The sequence below is a fragment of the Lingula anatina genome, chromosome 1, assembly GCF_051362555.1.
Source record: "Lingula anatina isolate TDL-2025a chromosome 1, LinAna3.0, whole genome shotgun sequence".
NCBI classification, from domain to species: domain Eukaryota; kingdom Metazoa; phylum Brachiopoda; class Lingulata; order Lingulida; family Lingulidae; genus Lingula; species Lingula anatina.
This window is the reverse complement of record NC_141767.1, coordinates 71884462-71908203: the sequence shown is the minus strand read 5'-3', so window position 1 is coordinate 71908203 and position 23742 is coordinate 71884462. Positions and strand designations below refer to the sequence as shown.

Genomic DNA, 23742 nt, shown 5'->3' with positions numbered 1-23742 from the left:
TTAAACAAATAAAAATAAATCAGTATGCACTTTCATGGATTAACAAATAGTACCAGTAATTCCACTGCACAAATGAATTTTTCCAACTTTCACTAAGGGTGTTTTCACAGTAAATCTATTGTACTACCTACACGATCCTCAGATTAACATGTCTTCTCTTGTTTCCAGTGTACTCCTCTACAACATGTCTTCTCTTGTTTCCAGTGTACTCGTCTACAACATGTCTTCTCTTGTTTCCAGTGTACTCGTCTACAACATGTTTTGTCTTGTTTCCAGTGTACTCGTCTACAACATGTCTTCTCTTGTTTCCAGTGTACTCGTCTACAACATGTCTTCTCTTGTTTCCAGTGTACTCGTCTACAACATGTCTTCTCTTGTTTCCAGTGTACTCGTCTACAACATGTCTTGTCTTGTTTCCAGTGTACTCGTCTACAACATGTCTTCTCTTGTTTCCAGTGTACTCCTCTACAACATGTCTTCTCTTGTTTCCAGTGTACTCGTCTACAACATGTCTTCTCTTGTTTCCAGTGTACTCGTCTACAACATGTCTTCTCTTGTTTCCAGTGTACTCGTCTACAACATGTCTTCTCTTGTTTCCAGTGTACTCCTCTACAACATGTCTTCTCTTGTTTCCAGTGTACTCGTCTACAACATGCCTTCTCTTGTCTACAACATGTCTTCTCTTGTTTCCAGTGTACTCGTCTACAACATGTCTTCTCTTGTTTCCAGTGTACTCGTCTACAACATGTCTTCTCTTGTTTCCAGTGTACTCGTCTACAACATGCCTTCTCTTGTTTCCAGTGTACTCGTCTACAACATGTCTTCTCTTGTTTCCAGTGTACTCGTCTACAACATGCCTTCTCTTGTTTCCAGTGTACTCCTCTGCAACATGTCTTCTCTTGTTTCCAGTGTACTTCTCTACAACATGTCTTCTCTTGTTTCCAGTGTACTCGTCTACAACATGCCTTCTCTTGTTTCCAGTGTACTCCTCTGCAACATGTCTTCTCTTGTTTCCAGTGTACTCCTCTGCAACATGCCTTCTCTTGTTTCCAGTGTACTCCTCTGCAACATGTCTTCTCTTGTTTCCAGTGTACTCCTCTACAACATGTCTTCTCTTGTTTCCAGTGTACTCCTCTACAACATGTCTTCTCTTGTTTCCAGTGTACTCGTCTACAACATGTCTTCTCTTGTTTCCAGTGTACTCGTCTACAACATGTCTTCTCTTGTTTCCAGTGTACTCGTCTGCAACATGTCTTCTCTTGTTTCCAGTGTACTCGTCTACAACATGCCTTCTCTTGTTTCCAGTGTACTCGTCTACAACATGTCTTCTCTTGTTTCCAGTGTACTCGTCTACAACATGCCTTCTCTTGTTTCCAGTGTACTCGTCTACAACATGTCTTCTTTCCAGTGTACTCCTCTACAACATGACTTCTCTTGTTTCCAGTGTACTCGTCTACAACATGTTTTCTCTTGTTTCCAGTGTACTCGTCTACAACATGTCTTCTCTTGTTTCCAGTGTACTCCTCTACATGTCTTCTCTTGTTTCCAGTGTACTCGTCTACAACATGCCTTCTCTTGTTTCCAGTGTACTCGTCTACAACATGTCTTCTCTTGTTTCCAGTGTACTCGTCTACAACATGTCTTGTCTTGTTTCCAGTGTACTCGTCTACAACATGTCTTCTCTTGTTTCCAGTGTACTCGTCTACAACATGTCTTCTCTTGTTTCCAGTGTACTCGTCTACAACATGTCTTCTCTTGTTTCCAATGTACTCGTCTACATGTCTTCTCTTGTTTCCAGTGTACTCGTCTACAACATGTCTTCTCTTGAGACATGTTAATCTGCTTATCTGATTGCATTCAGTGAGAGTCCCCATGGATAAAACTCAATGTCAGGAGGAGACATGTTAATCTGTTTATCTGATTGCATTCAGTGAGAGTCCCCATGGATAAAACTCAATGTCAGGAGGAGACATGTTAATCTGCTTATCTGATTGCATTCAGTGAGAGTCCCCATGGATAAAACTCAATGTCAGGAGGAGGCATGTTAATCTGCTTAACTGATTGCATTCAGTGAGAGTCCCCATGGATAAAACTCAATGTCAGGAGGAGGCATGTTAATCTGCTTATCTGACTGCATTCAGTGAGAGTCCCCATGGATAAAACTCAATGTCAGGAGGAGGCATGTTAATCTGCTTATCTGACTGCATTCAGTGAGAGTCCCCATGGATAAAACTCAATGTCAGGAGGAGACATGTTAATCTGCTTATCTGACTGCATTCAGTGAGAGTCCCCATGGATAAAACTCAATGTCAGGAGGAGACATGTTAATCTGTTTATCTGACTGCATTCAGTGAGAGTCCCCATGGATAAAACTCAATGTCAGGAGGAGACATGTTAATCTGTTTATCTGACTGCATTCAGTGAGAGTCCCCATGGATAAAACTCAGTGTCAGGAGGAGGCATGTTAATCTGTTTATCTGACTGCATTCAGTGAGAGTCCCCATGGATAAAACTCAGTGTCAGGAGGAGGCATGTTAATCTGTTTATCTGACTGCATTCAGTGAGAGTCCCCATGGATAAAACTCAGTGTCAGGAGGAGGCATGTTAATCTGTTTATCTGATTGCATTCAGTGAGAGTCCCCATGGATAAAACTCAGTGTCAGGAGGAGACATGTTAATCTGTTTATCTGATTGCACTCAGTGAGAGTCCCCATGGATAAAACTCAATGTCAGGAGGAGGCATGTTAATCTGTTTATCTGACTGCATTCAGTGAGAGTCCCCATGGATAAAACTCAGTGTCAGGAGGAGGCATGTTAATCTGTTTATCTGATTGCATTCAGTGAGAGTCCCCATGGATAAAACTCAGTGTCAGGAGGAGACATGTTAATCTGTTTATCTGATTGCATTCAGTGAGAGTCCCCATGGATAAAACTCAATGTCAGGAGGAGGCATGTTAATCTGTTTATCTGATTGCATTCAGTGAGAGTCCCCATGGATAAAACTCAATGTCAGGAGGAGACATGTTAATCTGTTTATCTGACTGCATTCAGTGAGAGTCCCCATGGATAAAACTCAATGTCAGGAGGAGACATGTTAATCTGTTTATCTGATTGCATTCAGTGAGAGTCCCCATGGATAAAACTCAATGTCAGGAGGAGGCATGTTAATCTGTTTATCTGATTGCATTCAGTGAGAGTCCCCATGGATAAAACTCAATGTCAGGAGGAGGCATGTTAATCTGTTTATCTGATGGCATTCAGTGAGAGTCCCCATGGATAAAACTCAATGTCAGGAGGAGGCATGTTAATCTGTTTATCTGATTGCATTCAGTGAGAGTCCCCATGGATAAAACTCAATGTCAGGAGGCATGTTAATCTGTTTATCTGATTGCATTCAGAGAGAGTCCCCATGGATAAAACTCAATTGTCAGGAGGAGACATGTTAATCTGTTTATCTGACTGCATTCAGTGAGAGTCCCCATGGATAAAATGTACCCTGGCCAGTAAAATAGATTATTCATGAATTAACACACCCGATCAACACTGTAACAACACTGTTATTGGAATAAATTGTTTATTAAATTGTTCCTTTAATCTTTTATTTTTACCATAAATTTTTGGAAATAAAATGTAACAAATAATTATCTATGGAATGTGTTACCCTAGTATATTGTCCTGTACATAATTAATTATCAGACACCTCAAAACCAACATATACTGTAGTCTAGATTTTCATGAGAATTCTTCTGTATCAAGTTTCATATAGGTAGAGACAGATAAGTGTTCACCTCTGAAATAGGTTATGTTGATCTAAAATTTAGCCATTTTTATTATATATTAATAAAGTCAATATAAATACGCAAAATAAATTTCTAAAAACAAACAAATAAAATTAATAAATGCATGAAAAATAAAAAAAAGTAAAAAAAAAATTCACCATGAGGGTGAACATGTGGTAACATTTTAATTATGATCTCTGCAATCCACACCCAAAGAGCTTAAAGGTACATAAGAACCGAGCATCGGTGGAGCGTGGATTCCCAGTAAACCACTTCTACTAGATTCTTATACGACTCAAATAAATTCGACATGCCAAGGGATAAACTGAATAGATCACTTGATCAGCCATAAAAGACCTTTAGACTGCTACTTTCTTTAAATATTTGGTTGTAAATTTAACCTACTTTCGTGACCTACTTTCCTGCCCCATTGACATACAGTTTAGAATGCCAGCAAAAAAATTCGATTCAAACATCATTTTCGGGTAAAATTAAACAATGCCTTTTGGTAATTCTCTTAGTAATACTACTTGAAACTATATGCTGGCATTTGGATGGTTTTTGTGACAAAAAATTGCCTTTGTATGCATCTTTAATGTAGATGCATGGTAGCTACTACTACATATTATAATATCACAGTAAATAGTTTTATAGGATCTTATATCAACTATTCAGTTATCACTGGAGCAGGTGTTATTGACTGTGGACTTTGGTATCCAGTAGGTTTGGCTAGGGATAACATTCCATATATTAACAACTGTCACATGTGGTTGTGATAAGGTAGGGATAACACTCCATACATTAACAACTGTCACATGTGGTTGTGATAAGGTAGGGATGACACTCCATACATTAACAACTGTCACATGTGGTTGTGATAAGGTAGGGATGACACTCCATACATAAACAACTGTCACATGTGGTTGTGATAAGCTAGGGATGAAACAACAATCAAAAACAACTGTCACACATTGTTGTGATAAGGTAGGGATGAAACAACAATCATAAACAACTGTCACACATTGTTGTAATAAGGTAGGGATGAAACAACAATCATAAACAACTGTCAAACATTGTTGAGATAAGGTAGGGATGAAACAACAATCATAAACAACTGTCAAACATTGTTGAGATAAGGTAGGGATGAAACAACAATCATAAACAACTGTCACACATTGTTGTAATAAGGTAGGGATGAAACAACAATCATAAACAACTGTCACACATTGTTGAGATAATCTAGGGATGACCCAACAATCATAAACAACTGTCACACATTGTTGAGATAAGGTAGGTATGAAACAACAATCATAAACAACTGTCACACATTGTTGAGATAAGGTAGGGATGATACAACAATCATAAACAACTGTCACACATTGTTGAGATAAGGTAGGGATGAAACAACAATCATAAACAACTGTCAAACATTGTTGAGATAAGGTAGGGATGAAACAACAATCATAAACAACTGTCACACATTGTTGTAATAAGGTAGGGATGAAACAACAATCATAAACAACTGTCAAACATTGTTGAGATAAGGTAGGGATGAAACAACAATCATAAACAACTGTCACACATTGTTGAGATAAGGTAGGGATGAAACAACAATCATAAACAACTGTCACACATTGTTGAGATAAGGTAGGGATGAAACAACAATCATAAACAACTGTCACACATTGTTGTGATAAGGTAGGGATGAGGATGAAACAACAATCATAAACAACTGTCACGCATTGTTGTGATAAGGTAGGGATGAAACAACAATCATAAACAACTGTCACACATTGTTGAGATAATCTAGGGATGACCCAACAATCATAAACAACTGTCAAACATTGTTGAGATAAGGTAGGGATGAAACAACAATCATAAAGAACTGTCACACATTGTTGAGATAAGGTAGGGCTGAAACAACAATCATAAACAACTGTCAAACATTGTTGAGATAATCTAGGGATGACCCAACAATCATAAACAACTGTCACACATTGTTGAGATAATCTAGGGATGACCCAACAATCATAAACAACTGTCACACATTGTTGAGATAAGGTAGGTATGAAACAACAATCATAAACAACTGTCACACATTGTTGAGATAAGGTAGGGATGATACAACAATCATAAACAACTGTCACACATTGTTGAGATAAGGTAGGGATGAAACAACAATCATAAACAACTGTCACACATTGTTGAGATAAGGTAGGGATGACCCAACAATCATAAACAACTGTCACACATTGTTGTGATAAGCTAAGGATGAAACAACAAGAGTCATAATATAACATCAAACTGTCAAGCCCATGCTTCTGGTATCACACTCATAATGGATTATTTTACCCCTATAACTTAGAAGGTAAATAAATCTTAACAGCTGATATAAGACAAGCTATTTACTTATGTTAAAATTTACAGAAAGACCTTTAGTAATTCCACTGCATTTCTGTTGGAAAAAGCTTAACTTAACTGACAATCCCTTTCCCATGTGAGGTATATCTGTAGCAAATAATGTATGTATATAGACCTATATAGACCCGACAAACTGAGATTAATGAAAACATTCTGAGATGCCCTTTCAATAGATAAAGTAAATTTAGCATAAAATAATGTTCTCCATATGAGCACATATTCAGTAGTGTTGCAATTCAGGAATGTTCATGTATAGGTCCAGAGACTGTGGATTGATGAAAGCTCCTCTGTTGGTGATTTTCTCACCAGAAATCACTTTGCGTACGGCCACTTCCACCTTCTTCCCACTTTGGGTGTACTGAAAATGTCGGAATTATGTGGTTAATATAGGTGTCAGAAGTCACTTTGGGTGTACTCAAAATGTCAGAATTATGTGTTTGATATAGGTGTCAGAAGTCACTTTGCATACAGATAATATGAATACAACTTAATAAATGTGTGTTTCCTTTACAGTCCTGCCCTAACAAGCTATTTACAACAATAAAATTAAACAGGAGGTAAAGACGTTGTTTGAAATTCAACTGGCTTATAAACAATAATGCTGAGTGGAGAAGGAAAAGAACTGAGATGACTGTTGTTTAAATTATTAGCTATATGAAGCACAGTGAGCACTAAGCCAACTTCTAATGTGTTAGTTGAGACTATATCATTACTGGGTGTGTGAGTTAATTGTGATGTGACATACAGGAATATCTTGTGTTTCCAGTATCACAGCAGGCACATGGCGGGCACTAAGCTGACTTCTGATATCTTTCTTCACTCTGCTGACCAAGTCTTCTGTAAACTGACTCCCCGGTGCCATCTTCAGAAACAATATCACTCTCTCTTCTGACAAGTCCTTCTTACGCTGGGCAATGCACAGACTGTCCTGGATCTCTTTGAAGGTTTCAACTACAAATACAGCATAATTTCATTATGTCAGTTAACACTAACATACAAATACAGCATAATACTTTCATTATGTCAGATAGCACTAACACTCAAATATAGCATAATACTTCATTATGTCAGTTAACACTAATACACAAATACAGCATAATACTTCATTATGTCAGTTAGCACTAACACACAAATACAGCACAATACTTTCATTACGTCAGTTAGCACTAACACACAAATACAGCACAATACTTTCATTACGTCAGTTAGCACTAACACACAAATACAGCACAATACTTTCATTACGTCAGTTAGCACTAACACACAAATGGATACACACAATAATATGCAATGTCTTTTCTCATATATATATATATATATATATATAAAATCCTAACACATGAGGTGAATATAACTACGGTATAACTTACCAACATGATACAGTTCTGCACTTCCAAATCTTACTCCATTAGGATTCAGTGTGCCATCACTAAAAAACAGAAACTGTTCATCATTATGCTGCTCATGGAAAATTTCAATTTGAGAGAGAGAAAGTGAGAAAGAGAGTGTACCTTCTGCCCAGCATCCAGATACCATATGTAGACTTGTTGATGAGACAGAAGTCACCATGGCTCCAAACTCCTACAACAACAACAACAATAAAATTAATTCAAATAACTTTATATCAACATGGTCTTATATATATATATATATATATATATATATATATATATATATATATATATATATATATATATATATGGCAGAGAGAGAGAGAGAGAGAGAGAGAGAGAGAGAGAGAGAGAGAGAGAGAGAGAGAGAGAGAGAGAGAGAGAGAGAGAGAGAGAGAGAGAGAGAGAGAGAGAGAGAGAGAGAGAGAGAGAGAGAGAGAGAGAGAGAGAGAGAGAGAGAGAGAGATAATGCTAAAGACAGTGTGGATCTCTAAAACTACACAGTCCTGCCACCTTTATCTTAATAACACAAACATGATCAATTCACAATACAGTATTTATCATATCATTCAGTTTACCTTTAAACTTATCAAAGTAAGCCTTTTTATATTTCAGTCCATCTTCATCATTCCAAAAGTATGTAGGCATGCTTGGGAAAGGCTTTGTACATACTAATTCTCCGCTTTCTCCAAACACAGGTTTCCCTACAACAAAGCATAGTCATATTTCAAATTACAGCTGCATTAGAAGCCCCTACATAATACATAATAAATGACACCACATATAATAAGGGATATCGAATGATCCCATTTTAAATGATTCCCCATTACACCTTATAGGGGCTTATATATGTATGTTCCCATAATACTAGATAAATCTTTTTAATGACTGCCTACCAAACGGTCTGTAAGGCTGTGAACGGTGTACGGAAAATGCACCCTAATTAAACACCAAAAGAACAACTCTGGATCCTGTCTTATTTTCCTGACAGGCAGACTAACACCAAAAGAACCACTCTGGATCCTGTTTTATTTTCCTGACAGGCAGACTAACACCTAAATTCATCTGACCATAGACCCTTAAAAACATGAATATGTGTGTTTAACATTATCAAAACTATAATATCGTTGTCTTAAGTTATCATTCATAACCAATTCAATGTTAGAGGAATAGTAGAAGGAAGGAAATAGAAGGAAAAAACCAAAACAGATTGAGTGCTGCTCTGTCTTCACTGCAGCAACAGGGTAAAGAGTGACTTGACTGCTGAACATGTGAACTTTCTAATGGAGAATGCCTCACCAATATGAACCTTTGAGGACACAACCTTGACTGCTGAACATGTAAACTTTTTACTGGAGAATGTCTCACTAAAATGAGCCTTGAGGACACAATCTTCAGGCCGATAGCCAGTAATTTCAAAAGGGGGGTTCTTTTTCTGAAAAAGTGGACCTTTTCCCATAAAAAACTTAATGTACCTAGATCAAATTTTACCCAGAGTGAACCTTTTCCCAGCAAAAGGGGCGGTTCTTTCGAACCCCCCAACCCCCCCCCCCCCCCCTGGCTACGGGCCTGATCTTGACCGCTGAACATGTAAAGTTTCTATTGGAGAATGCCTCACTAAAATGAATCTTTGAGGACACAACCTTGACTGCTGAACATGTAAACTTTCTAATGGAGAATGCCTCACCAAAATGAACCTCTGATGACATAGTTAAAAAACAAGCATGTTCCCTCCATAGACAATATTTTGTGTGAACAAATTCTATGACAGATATAGATATTTGAACATGTAAGTGCAGCATAACTGATATGTTATCCTTGCAATAATTTTCTTCAGTAATGACATGACAATGAAATGTGATATATAGGGCAGACAGCATATTACCATCCTCATTCCAACACTCCACAGCCATTCCTAGGTTTCTAGCCTGAATTTCTCCCCTATATACAGGCAGAGTGCAATTCTGGCCAGCAAAGCACGATATGATGTCTGTTCCTCCTGAAATATAAACAGAATATGAGGCCTGTTGTCCCTATTATATTAGATACAAATAACACCAGTCACACTTTACTTACATTGTCATATTAATGTATTTCTACATCACATGCTGTATCAATTGAACTGCTGTGGGTTATTCACCTGTTATTGATCCTAGAAGTAAATCTTTTTTAATATCCCTGTAGACATATTCATAGGTCAGTGGTTTAAGTGGGGACCCTGTAGACAAGATGGTGTGCAGGCTTTTCAGACTGTGGGTTTCAACTGGAAAATAAAATGATGTAAATAAAGCTTATAAAATAGAGTTTGAAGTAAAATGTTCCAACAGTGTACTCTTATTTGAATTCTATTGAATATGACACACATGCATTCATGACTTAGGACTTAGACCAATGCCAGTGATCATGATCCATCCATATAAACCCATGGCTTAAGATCCACATTTAGACGAATGCCATTGTTCATGATCCACCCATATAAACTCACAGCTTAAGATCCATATTTAGACCAATGCCAGCATTAAAGATGTATTTATGATAAAGCTCATTTTAAACAAAGTCATATATCTCTGGCCCATGATCATGACAACCCCAGAGATAATGACCAATGTTTAAACAAAGTCATATATCTCTGGCCCATGATCATGACAACCCCAGTGATAATGACCAATGTTTAAACAAAGTCATAAATCTCTAGCCCATGATCATGACAACCCCAGAGATAATGACCAATGTTTAAACAAAGTCATAAATCTCTAGCCCATGATCATGACAACCCCAGTGATAATGACCAATGTTTAAACAAAGTCATAAATCTCTAGCCCATGATCATGACAACCCCAGTGATAATGACCAATGTTTAAACAAAGTCATATATCTCTGGCCCATGATCATGACAACCCCAGAGATAATGACCAATGTTTAAACAAAGTCATATATCTCTGGCCCATGATCATGACAACCCCAGAGATATTGACCAATGTTTAAACAAAGTCATATATCTCTGGCCCATGATCATGACAACCCCAGAGATAATGACCAATGTTTAAACAAAGTCATATATCTCTGGCCCATGATCATGACAACCCCAGTGATAATGACCAATGTTTAAACAAAGTCATAAATCTCTGGCCCATGATCATGACAACCCCAGAGATAATGACCAATGTTTAAACAAAGTCATAAATCTCTGGCCCATGATCATGACAACCCCAGAGATAATGACCAATGTTTAAACAAAGTCATAAATCTCTGGCCCATGATCATGACAACCCCAGAGATAATGACCAATGTTTAAACAAAGTCATAAACCTCTGGCCCATGATCATGACAACCCCAGAGATAATGACCAATGTTTCAACAATCATGGTGAAGACTTCTCGTGGATTGATACTGATAGACACCTACTTGGTTTGACACCTTTGTCTTCCAGCACTGCAAGCCATTTTGCTCCTGTTCCTAGTATGCTGATTCTGAAATGGAATATGGTTTTCAGACATTAGCAACTCTAAGGCAATAAGTGTATAGGTATTTAGAAAGCCACCTTATGTATTTAATTATTCATTTTAAAAAGCAATGAGTTATAACATCCAAGTTCTCAAATAGTCATTGCTTTAATATAAGTAACCTTAGGTTGAAACAAACATTTTCATTTTTAAGTTATGGTCAAAGATAACAAAGAAGAATTCACTCATTTCTTGTCAATAAAAGTGGCAAGCATTAGCATTCAGTCATTAAGTAAGTGGACTTGTGCCAGACCTGCCCTCCCAAGCCTGGGGTAGCGCTAACACTCGCCAATTTAGCCAAATGCTAAAACTGACTTAAATTGGCTAAAGAAAAAGGGCTTGATTTGACATGTTTTAGCCAAATTATAACCATTTTGATAACAAATTGACAAAAATGTGGTGATTTGGCTAAGTGAAAAAAACTGCTAGCACTACCCCAGCAAGCATTGTCATAACTCTGATGTGGACAACTTTCACTAGAACTTTGCAGCAGACCACTATCTTTAGATGAAAGTTTTAATCAGTTGTAAAGTTCCAGATAAATATTAAACACATAAATTATAAACAAAATCCAATTCAGATTCAGCACCAAGCATGCACATAGTTTGTAGAAATAAGAAACATCAGACCCTTTTGATAACCCATCATTGTAACATATCACAGGGCACAGAGAACCAAAGGAGAACCATAACTGAAGGCAATAAACTCACCCCATCTTGTCAACCAAATCCCACAGGACATTGGCACTGGGAACTAAAGGCAGTAAACTCACCCTATCTTGTCAACCAAATCCCACAGGACATTGGCACTGGGAACCAAAGGAGAACCATTACTGGAGGCAGTAAACTTACCCTATCTTGTCAACCAAATCCCACAGGACATTGGCACTGAGAACCAAAGGAGAACCATTACTGGAGGCAGTAAACTCACCCTATCTTGTCAACCAAATCCCACAGGACATTGGCACTGAGAACCAAAGGAGAACCATTACTGGAGGCAGTAAACTTACCCTATCTTGTCAACCAAATCCCACAGGACATTGGCACTGAGAACCAAAGGAGAACCATTACTGGAGGCAGTAAACTCACCCTATCTTGTCAACCAAATCCCACAGGACATTGGCACTGAGAACCAAAGGAGAACCATTCCTGGAGGCAGTACACTCACCCTATCTTGTCAACCAAATCCCACAGGACATTATCACAGAGAACCAAAGGAGAACCATTACTGGAGGCAGTAAACTCACCCTATCTTGTCAACCAAATCCCACAGGACATTGGCACTGAGAACCAAAGGAGAACTATTACTGAAGGCAATAAACTCACCCTATCTTGTCAACCAAATCCCACAGGACATTGGCACTGGAACCAAAGGAGGCCCATTACTGAAGGCAGTAAACTCACCCTATCTTGTCAACCAAATCCCACAGGACATTGGCACTGAGGACCAAAGGAGAACCATTACTGGAGGCAGTAAACTCACCCTATCTTGTCAACCAAATCCCACAGGACATTGGCACTGAGAACCAAAGGAGAACCATTACTGGAGGCAGTAAACTCACCCTATCTTGTCAACCAAATCCCACAGGACATAATCACTGAGAACCAAAGGAGAACCATTGCTGGAGGCAGTAAACTCACCCTATCTTGTCAACCAAATCCCACAGGACATAATCACTGAGAACCAAAGGAGAACCATTGCTGGAGGCAGTAAACTCACCCTATCTTGTCAACCAAATCCCACAGGACATAATCACTGAGAACCAAAGGAGAACCATTACTGGAGGCAGTAAACTCACCCTATCTTGTCAACCAAATCCCACAGGACATTGGCACTGAGAACCAAAGGAGAACCATTACTGGAGGCAGTAAACTCACCCTATCTTGTCAACCAAATCCCACAGGACATTGGCACTGAGAACCAAAGGAGAACCATTACTGGAGGCAGTAAACTTACCCTATCTTGTCAACCAAATCCCACAGGACATTGGCACTGAGAACCAAAGGAGAACCATTACTGGAGGCAGTAAACTCACCCTATCTTGTCAACCAAATCCCACAGGACATTGGCACTGAGAACCAAAGGAGAACCATTACTGAAGGCAGTAAACTTACCCTATCTTGTCAACCAAATCCCACAGGACATTGGCACTGAGAACCAAAGGAGAACCATTACTGAAGGCAGTAAACTCACCCTATCTTGTCAACCAAATCCCACAGGACATTGGCACTGAGAACCAAAGGAGAACCATTCCTGGAGGCAGTAAACTCACCCTATCTTGTCAACCAAATCCCACAGGACATTGGCACTGAGAACCAAAGGAGAACCATTACTGGAGGCAGTAAACTCACCCTATCTTGTCAACCAAATCCCACAGGACATTGGCACTGAGAACCAAAGGAGAACCATTACTGGAGGCAGTAAACTCACCCTATCTTGTCAACCAAATCCCACAGGACATTGGCACTGAGAACCAAAGGAGAACCATTACTGAAGGCAGTAAACTCACCCTATCTTGTCAACCAAATCCCACAGGACATTGGCACTGGGAACTAAAGGCAGTAAACTCACCCTATCTTGTCAACAAAATCCCACAGGACATTGGCACTGAGAACCAAAGGAGAACCATTACTGAAGGCAGTAAACTCACCCTATCTTGTCAACCAAATCCCACAGGACATTGGCACTGGGAACCAAAGGAGAACCATCATACAGTACTATAGAGGCACCACCTGCAAGAGCTGCTACCAACCAGTTCCACATCATCCAACCAGTCTGAAAACATATCACAATTACAAATACTGATATTTGAAATGTTTGACACATATATGTCAAAATATTATTTGTAGTTTATTTAGCCGTTTCATATTTTACCATTGCGACTATTCCACCATGCAATAAGCTAAGTGCCTGTCATAATGGACTGAAATTTTCACTGATACATTGGTGAGTAGTGCTCAGTGTTATAATAATAGATGCTGAGGAAGATCACAGTGAGACTGAATGCTTTCTTTCATTTTGTGTAGATAGTGAATAGTTTAAAAGGCAATGGACTACACAGGTGTATTTTCATCAAAAAATTTAAAATGATAGAAAATAAATTAATTTTGAAATTTTTATGCATAATAAAACGTGTCTTGCTTAAATGTTTATCAGTGCCATTTTTGTCTTTGATTGTATTCATAACATTCTTCACAAGAAAATTTCCAGCAAAAAAATTGTTTAAGAATCCAAGATCTCATGGTTTTTATCAGAGGTACTGAGTGGACTAGTTCATCAGCATATAAGATGTGTTTTAAGCCTTCAGATTGGGACTAAAACCATGTGTACTGCCAGCACCACATTCATGATACAATTGTAAACATCTCACAGGACACTTGCAAGGCAACAATAAGTAAAATCCAGCTAAGATGATATTTTGAAAATTATGTAGCTTTCAGGTGCAAGGGAGACACATTAAAACAAATTTGATCTTTGCTTGTTAAAACAATGATTTTTTCAATGAGGATATTCTAATTTTTAAAATGTTATTAATTAAGAGCCTTACTGTTGTGTAATACATAATGACATCATCTCTTGTCAAGTTTCCATGGATAACATGCTCTTTCAGTTGTTGTAGAAGTGTTCCCTGGAATTAAAATAAACAATTTATTCTTAGTCTTAGCATCACTTCATCAGTTGGCATTGCACTGACTAGGTGAATTCTACTATAATTATGTAATTTTCTTAAACATATCATAATTATACATTCCTTTCTTTAATTAATGTCTTTTAATTATACATTCCTTTCTTTAATTAATGTCTTTTAATTTTCTGTGCACATACATCCCTAACTAACTGCAGTCAGTTGGCACATAGGATTTATGATAGACATTAGTGTTCTGCAACACCTCTCTTGGGCTATATATCATACCATTTTCAACCTTCTAACTTGCATTTTTATAAATATACATATACTGAGCCCCCGTTGTCCCAAATGTTACCAAACCAGATTTACCCCTGCTGAATGAACCATACATTTAGGAGCACCTGTTGTCCCAAATGTTACCAAACTAGACTTACCCCAGCTGAATGAACCATACATTTAGGAGCACCTGTTGTCCCAGATGTTGTCAAACTAGACATACCCCTGCTGAATGAACCATACATTTAGGAGCACCTGTTGTCCCAAATGTCACCTGTTGTCCCAAATGTTACCAAACTAGACTTACCCCAGCTGAATGAACCATACATTTAGGAACACCTGTTGTCCCAGATGTTGTCAAACTAGACTTACCCCTGCTGAATGAACCATACATTTAGGAGCACCTGTTGTCCCAAATGTTACCAAACTAGACTTACCCCTGCTGAATGAACCATACATTTAGGAGCACCTGTTGTCCCAAATGTTGCCGACCCATGCGGCAAAATAAATTGAAAAGTAAAACAAGTGTATTTATATAATAACTGTTATTATTATTATTTGTTGTTGTTGTAATTAGGATATTTATCAGTATTTATCATTGTTTGTTTCATTTAGAGAACAGTAGTGTATAAGTTTTGAGATTATTTCCAGTGACCCAACGTTACGGGTCAATTATTTTTGAGAGTAGTGAGCAGACCATACTAGGGTGTAGTCCACTCATGATTTAGCAGCCAATGCGCATGGGGGTTAGCCCATCGTATGATTTTGTCACAGATACGCATGGGGGCTAGCCCGTCGTATATGTATACATTTTATTTATTTATTTTTATTTGAACAACAGGATTATCTCCAAGTTATGTAGCTGCAAATTGAGTAAGTTATTGTTATTTAATTATTTATTTATTTGTTCATTATAGTATCATAAATTATGTGTTTACTTTGTTCATATTCACCATTAATTGTACTCCATTGTTAGTATTATCATTTTTATTTTTTATTCATTGCGTTTATTTTCATTATTTTTAGTTTCACCATTTGTCTTATGTATGATGTGATGATGTGAAATAAAGGCTACTGAGATATGAATCCTGAGTTGTTCAACACCAAATGTTACCAAACTAGACTTACCCCTGCTGAATGAACCATACATTTAGGAGCACCTGTTGTCCCAAATGTTACCAAACTAGACTTACCCCAGCTGAATGAACCATACATTTAGGAGCACCTGTTGTCCCAAATGTTACCAAACTACTTACCCCAGCTGAATGAACCATACATTTAGGAGCACCTGTTGTCCCAGAGGAGTACATGATATACAGAGGATGACTGAAGGGAAGTTGTTCAAACTCCAGCTCTGGAACAGTGCCATCCTGATTTAGGAAATCTTCAAGGTGACAACTGAAAATAATATTTCAATGAATCCCTGTTTAAAATACCATAGAATGCCTGGCCTGTTGTGAGATATGGGCATGTAACACAAGGCAACAGTTTACACTTCCTTATACCTTAGAACTGCCTGGCCTGTTGTGAGATATGAGCATTTAACACAAGGCAACAGTTTACACTTCCTTATACCTTAGAACTGCCTTGCATGTTGTGAGATATGGGCATGTAACACAAGGCAACAGTTTACACTTCCTTATACCTTAGAACTGCCTTGCATGTTGTGAGATATGGGCATGTAACACAAGGCAACAGTTTACACTTCCTTATACCTTAGAACTGCCTGGCCTGTTGTGAGATATGAGCATTTAACACAAGGCAACAGTTTACATTTCCTTATACCTTAGAACTGCCTTGCATGTTGTGAGATATGGGCATGTAACACAAGGCAACAGTTTACACTTCCTTATACCTTAGAACTGCCTTGCATGTTGTGAGATATGGGCATGTAACACAAGGCAACAGTTTACACTTCCTTATACCTTAGAACTGCCTGGCCTGTTGTGAGATATGAGCATTTAACTATCCAGTCAACTATCTACTTTACTAGAAGAAGCTATTTACAAGAGTTGCTGTAAACTCCTCCCTCACCCACTCTGTACTTCAGAACTAGCAAACAGTGACTACTTTTTCCTTCCCTGGCTGAATTAACACTTTGGGGCCAGAGATCTTAGCTGACAGCTGTTGTGGAGTTTTTTTTATGGGAGTTAAATGCCAAGTTCAACAAATCAGGTATCAATGACTGGCAAACTATAGAAAACAAGTGTGAAGAAATTACATGTATGTTAAAAAATAAAGCAGCATCAATCCAAATACCTTGCTCTTTATGTGTGAGGCTCAGAACCTTTTAACATCCCCTCATAGAACTGGATGACTGATCTACACATAATTTATTTTCTAATTCATTAAAATATGCTTCAAATAGAATGACCCACCTGTTTAAAATACTTGAAATGTCTGGTTTGTTATCACCATGGGTCAAACCAGATATCACAACCACTTTCTCCAAATCTGGGAGACCTGTTGATACAATAACATGTACATCACAAGTAGTATTAGAATGTAGTACTACAGCATATATGATAAATCATACTCCATACAATTAGATGAGGAATACATTCTCATCAGCAGAAATGTCTTAAAAGATATCCTACAGTCATACAACAACATAAGAAATAAATTCACATTAACAGAAATGTCTTATAAGATATCCTACAGTCATACAGCAACATAAAAAATAAATTCACATTAACAGAAATGTCTTACAGGACATCTTATAGCCATACAGCTAGATGAGGAATAAATTCACATTAACAGAAATGTTTTATAGGATGTCTTACAGTCAATACACTTGAAGCACCTCATCACTTTCCTTAACCTACATGTAGTCTTGCTGGAGCTTATTCTTAGTGCCCAGTATCATCTATGCTATTCCTGTCTTTGATCTGAATAAACTTTTCCACTAGCTGATCTACCATTTCATAGTTTTACAACCTCAAACTTGTTATCAAGGCTGATGTGTAATTTCTGATATAGACCTACATGCATAACTTGCCTGTTAAGAGTCAGAGGCTTAGTTTTACCTTGAACAACATGCTGTAACTTTTCCAAATGATTGTGAACCCGACCATTATACACCACACAATCCACTGAAAAAATGAGCTTGGGCTGGATTTGAGTAAATCTATCCAAAACGCCCTGAAATACACAAAAAAATTCCCAAATATAATACCTGTGATCTTAAAAATCAACATCATGCAATTAAAGATGGTGAATCAGCTGGTATTTTTGCTATATCATTTAAAGCACCACCTACCGAAACTCCAAAATCTGGTGATGTTGAGCTCCATATTGCACCCAAGCTTGATGCAGCAAGCATTGCCTCCAAGGCTTCCACACAGTTGGAGATATATCCTAAAAGTGAAATGGAACATATTACACACAAGTATATGTCTAAGTTACAGAATTTTGTTAACAATTGTGTCTACACCAAGCAGGCCCTGCAACCGAAAGTATTAGAGTGAAACGTGTCATGAAAATGACTGTTATATACTGGTGGGAGAAATAAATGATAGAAAATATGACATGTATGATGTTGTCTATTTGAATCTTAGATAATGTTAGCAAAGGATATACAAAGCAAAATAAGATTTCAAAAAGAGGAAAAGTGTGATTGAAACACATGTTAAGGGTAAACTGTGGCTTATCTTGAGTGGCACTTCCAATGCACCCGGTAAGATAAATGTTTTAGCAGATGGCCCAAACAATATATATCTTACATAGGTTTTTATTGCTGTATATTTTAATCAATTCAACCAAAATAATGTTTCTTTGTAATTAAATAATAAATCCCATCCAGACACACTGTTTGGCACACTAGCATTCAAATTATTGTCTTCTTTCTTAACTCCCATTCTCTCAATGGCTGCTGAATACAATCACTTACCAACTATTCTGTCATTTTTCTTAATTCCCATCTTTTTCATAGCTGAAGCATACAATGCCACTCTATCTCTGAGTTCTCTGTGAGTTATCTTTTTGACTTGTTCTCTTCCTTCCACTGCAATTAATTATTGCACATGGACAATATTAAATTTATCATTAATATCACTCAATTAACACTGCATCTGATTAATTAATATTTGTTATCAACCACATACTTGTCAGCCGTGACCAATCAGATATGTCTGCTATCGATGACATTACTGACAGTGATCTTTGTATTTAAAACATGTGTATTGTCACACGTTAAATGACATTATTCATATGTTTATACACAGCAAAAGCTTTAATTGTACCTGCTGCATAAACTGCTATTCTATCATCATTATATTGTAGCATGTTTTCTGCAAAGTTCATGTGACAGCCTTGAAACCATTCAGGGACTTCTTCAATACTTTTAGACTTATCGACAACCTGAAACAAAGAGTGTCTTTCATTTCTACCCTAGGTTCTAGATTCCGGTATTGCCAGCTCGATCTTGATTTCATATATAACCCATATTAGCAATACCAGGCTCTAGCGAACAGCGGCAACTCGGGGGCGTTCTTCTTCAAAATTCTGCCTGGGGCGCTTCCATATTTGGAAGTCACACGTCACAGCTGTGTCCGCCTGGATCCATATTTGGAAGTCATAAGTCTCGTACGTCACAGGTTTGGCCACCTGGAGCTGCCTTTCCCGCCTTGCGCTGAAGTTATCTCGTGCACACGAGACAAGAAGCAATTAAAGTGCCTGACGCGGAGTTATAAGTTTGAATTGAAAATATCTTGCAGTCGAAGGTCAGTGCCACAATACAAGCAACATTCTGCTGTAAAAACTGATTTTGGTGTAGCCATTGCGCAGCCCTTATAGTGGTATCGGGCATACAGTGTAGCTGTCAAATTTGGCACACGGCAAGCACGTGTATTGTGCACGTGTGTATCTCAGGACTAAATGTTCTTTGATAAGCAAAAAATACAAAAACATTGGATATATCTTTTCTTTTCGAAGAATATTTTTCATTTTTTCATTTATTCTTTAAATACAGTAAATGAAATTAAATAAAGCAGAATTAAATTTGTTTTACATTTCATTTTGGTCTAATGACATTCAACTGCAGTTTCACTGCGGAGCAGTTCTATATGATTGACGGAAGCCTAACATGGCCGCTGGTCTTCAGAGCTAGGAAAAATGACTCCAAAGTATATTTAATATTTACAAGCTAATTTTTACGTTGCTCTGACACTCAGGGTATTCATTTCTGGAGTCAAATAAAAATTCATATCAAATACATCTGGTCAATAACATACATTAACTCATCATTAAATACTATATACCTTGTTAGGCAAAATTATGCTAAAAGCACTTCATTATAGAATAGGATAATATAATATTATCACATAATGTTCATGGAGTGTGAAGTAATTTGTTTTCAGAAAAAGTATGGTCATTCTTCTGATGACATCATATCAGCAGTCTTGGGATGATAGTGCAATTTTGAGTTTACTGATATTCTTTAATTCCTGGGCTTATACTGGATAAACTGCAATGGCAAATAGGAGTTGTCTATAAATACATTTGCCAAAATAAAGTAGAGTGTGACCAATTTTCTTTGAATCACTCAGTTTAGATTTGGGTTAGTAATAACTTTAAATCATAAGAATTTTCAATGGATCTTTGTTCATAAAACTGCCTAACTTCACGCAGTTATCATCCAAATTGATTGCTTTTTTCACCCAATATTGATTATTTTGCAACTAGATTTTTTGAAACTTTATTGTTACTTTATACTTTTAACATTTTACTGGAATAGCAATCCATTTTTTGTTATATGTGAATGAATGGCTGAATAAACTCTTATCTTATCCAATTTAATGATGATGCAACTATCATCCCATCCCATGTTCGCTATTTTTACCCAGTACTGTACTGATTATTTAGTTATGATGCAATTATCATCCCAACCTGTTTGCTATTTTTCCCCAGTACTGATTATTTAGTATTGATGCAATTATCATCCCATCCCATGTTTGCTATTTTTCCCCAGTACTGATTATTTAGTTATGATGCAATTATCATCCCAACTTGTTTGCTATTTTTACCCAGTACTGATTATTTAGTAATGATGCAATTATCATCCCATCCCATGTTTGTTATTTTTCCCCAGTACTGATTATTTAGTTATAATGCAATTATCATCCCAACCTGTTTGCTATTTTTACCTAGTACTGATTATTTAGTTATGGCCCAAAAACATTTCCAGGTGCTTTGGACATCAGGTAAAAATGGCACCACAGCACAATGGATGCTCTTCCTGTGATCAATGTCTGACATGGAGTAAAACTTTCAGGCCTACCCAACTACCAGACTCGGCACCTAAGGATCCTGAATTAACCGGTATATCGGACCACACTACCCGTTTTCAAGGTGTGTGTCGGATCGCATTTCGGAGTATCAGCCAGAACACCGACAGGATGAGCCCTGGCATGCTCGGCTGTCACCTTGATTGGATAGTAAACGATTGTCGTAAAATCGCTAGGCCTATATGATTTTAAAACCGGGTGCATAAATTTGAAAGCCACCTAGATTAACGACTGCCACATTAATCTAATACAATGCAAAAAAGCCCTATCAAAAGTGGTTAAAACATTCAAACCGAATGTCAAAGTCCCCATATATCCCCATACAAACAATAAAATAGAGTACTCTAATGTAAGAGTACAGTTTAAGGTTGTTCAGCCAAGCGTGGATGAGCCCGCAGTCATGCTACAAAATTTGTTCTGGGGTATGATACTCCAAATGCGATCTGACACACACCTTGAAAACGGGTAGCGTGGTCCGATATACCGGTTAATTCAGGATCCTTAGGTGCCGAGTCTGGTAGTTGGGAAGGCCTGACTTTGGAGATGATGAAATTCTAGAGAACCTGTATTACTAGAAATCTACAGGACCTTTCCAATTATGTACTTGTCCAAACTTAGTATTTTGTTTCTTTAGTCTATGTTAACTTGGGCTTTATCATTGTGTATTGTATTTTTACATAAATCTTGCCAGTCCAGAAGACCTGCAATTCCCAAAAAATCCTGCAGGTCCTCTGGCATTTCAAGCAGTAACGACCAGTTGGACAGACACTTTCTCCTTGGCTTAAAATTCAAATTAGGTAATATGATATATATCAGAAAATATTATGTTACGATTCAGTAAAGTTCATTAACTTAAGAAATATTATTAATTACAAAGACTCCAAGCCTTTGGGCAATATACAGTCCACATTATCTTACAAGTACCTGCTGCCATGGCTTGGAATATATTATAAATTACAATGACTCCAAGCCTTTGGGCATTATACAGTCCACATTATCTTACAAGTACCTGCTGCCATGGCTTGGAATATATTATAAATTACAATGACTCCAAGCCTCTGGGCATTATTATATACAGTCCACATTTCCTTACAAGTACCTGCTTCCATGACTTGGAATATATTATAAATTACAATGACTCCAAGCCTTTGGGCATTATACAGTCCACATTATCTTACAAGAACCTGCTGCCATGGATTGGAATATATTATAAATTACAATGACTCCAAGCCTTTGGGCAATATACAGTACACATTATCTTACAAGTACCTGCTGCCATGGCTTGGAATATCTGATTGGTAAAAACTGGAGGCACTCTTCCCAGAATTCTGCATAGTTATTAACACTCCATTTGTATAGTTCTTGGTAGTTGCCTGAAAATATTTAAACATTTACTAAATGTACAGTCTACAGTTTTTGACTCAGTTTTACTGTTCTCAAAATTCTCTCAAATTTCATCCTGTCAAATTTCAGAGCAGCATTTCTGGTAGACCAGCAGACAAATACCTTATTAACTGCAAGACTGGTCAGCTTTTCAGCAGATAGTGTACAAATTGATAACTTGCTAACTGGTCGTTCTTTTTAAGTTATAGGCATCTCTATCATTCATGTGTAAGCACTAAAAATATATACCAGAGACTGTAAATAGGATTACCAATGTATAAAACTATGTGCTGATACACACATGCTAATATACATACATGTACATGTACCAAGCATGGGAGACTATTTATAAATATTAGTTGCTAGGGCTTGGAATGCTAATTACAGTATGGACGGGTTTCCTTGCTAATCATCTTTTCATAGATAGCTTGGATAATCACGCCCTCATACTAAATATTAGCGCTGGATCATGATTATTCGTGTCGCAATTAGTTTTCCATTGCGTGCACAGTGCAATAAAATACTATAATGTCAGTACTATTACATGTACGGTACATTTACCAATGTACAACTAGTTCAAAGCACCGGTATGTCTTAGTACCTAATTTTAAACCAAATTTCCTATTGACAGTCTCGCGAAATGCATCCATTTTTGTAGAACGATTTGTATCTGGTGCCCACATAAGCTTGGCATTTGATATATCAATGTCAGAATCCATCTTGCAAGCTTCTGGGTGCAACAATTTTGATAAAAATGAATCTTGGTTTCGTGTCACCTGTTACCGGATGTTGGTTTCTTCGCCGCTTAGATTGTGTACTGACGCAATGCAACATAGAATCCAAACAAATGAAGTATATTTTAATCACAGTTTTATTGACAGATTAAGGGTCAACATTTTAAAAATATTTTGTGGAAATGACGTAACTACTATTCATATAATGATCAATAAAATAAAAGATTGGGCATATTTAGTATCCATCCGCGATCAGCTTCGGAGGTGTGTGTTGAAAACAAAATGTGATTGGACAATTTAGGCTGTTCTTAGTTCAAGACAAGACAAGTTTACATCGTATGCC

General features: G+C 37.5%; 1 protein-coding gene and 1 long non-coding RNA gene across 9 annotated transcripts; one reads left to right on the top strand and one right to left on the bottom strand.

Annotated features, from left to right (window-relative positions):
• Window positions 1-3557: 3557 nt before the first annotated feature.
• Window positions 3558-23514, bottom strand: LOC106168641 (acetoacetyl-CoA synthetase). 8 transcript variants are annotated; one of them, XM_086995663.1, is made up of 18 exons: window positions 23442-23514; window positions 22552-22655; window positions 19240-19357; window positions 18888-19001; window positions 18258-18355; window positions 18025-18139; window positions 17377-17461; window positions 16255-16396; window positions 14642-14722; window positions 13745-13869; window positions 10997-11061; window positions 9732-9854; window positions 9477-9590; window positions 8170-8295; window positions 7712-7781; window positions 7571-7629; window positions 6946-7151; window positions 3558-6558 (listed from the first exon to the last, which is right to left on the bottom strand). In XM_086995663.1, the coding sequence occupies exons 1-18, from the start codon at window positions 23497-23499 to the stop codon at window positions 6421-6423; spliced, it is 1941 nt and encodes a 646-aa protein (XP_086851789.1). In that variant the 5' UTR covers window positions 23500-23514; the 3' UTR covers window positions 3558-6420. The 8 variants fall into 8 exon arrangements, with proteins under 8 accessions (XP_086851789.1, XP_086851783.1, XP_086851793.1 ...); XM_086995657.1 differs by having other exon boundaries at window positions 23267-23479; XM_086995667.1 differs by lacking the exon at window positions 23442-23514 and adding an exon at window positions 22789-22964.
• LOC147764954 (uncharacterized) lies at window positions 15297-16084 on the top strand. Its single transcript, XR_015331107.1, has 2 exons — window positions 15297-15871; window positions 16025-16084. It is a non-coding gene; the product is annotated as an uncharacterized LOC147764954 (long non-coding RNA).
• Window positions 23515-23742: the final 228 nt, after the last annotated feature.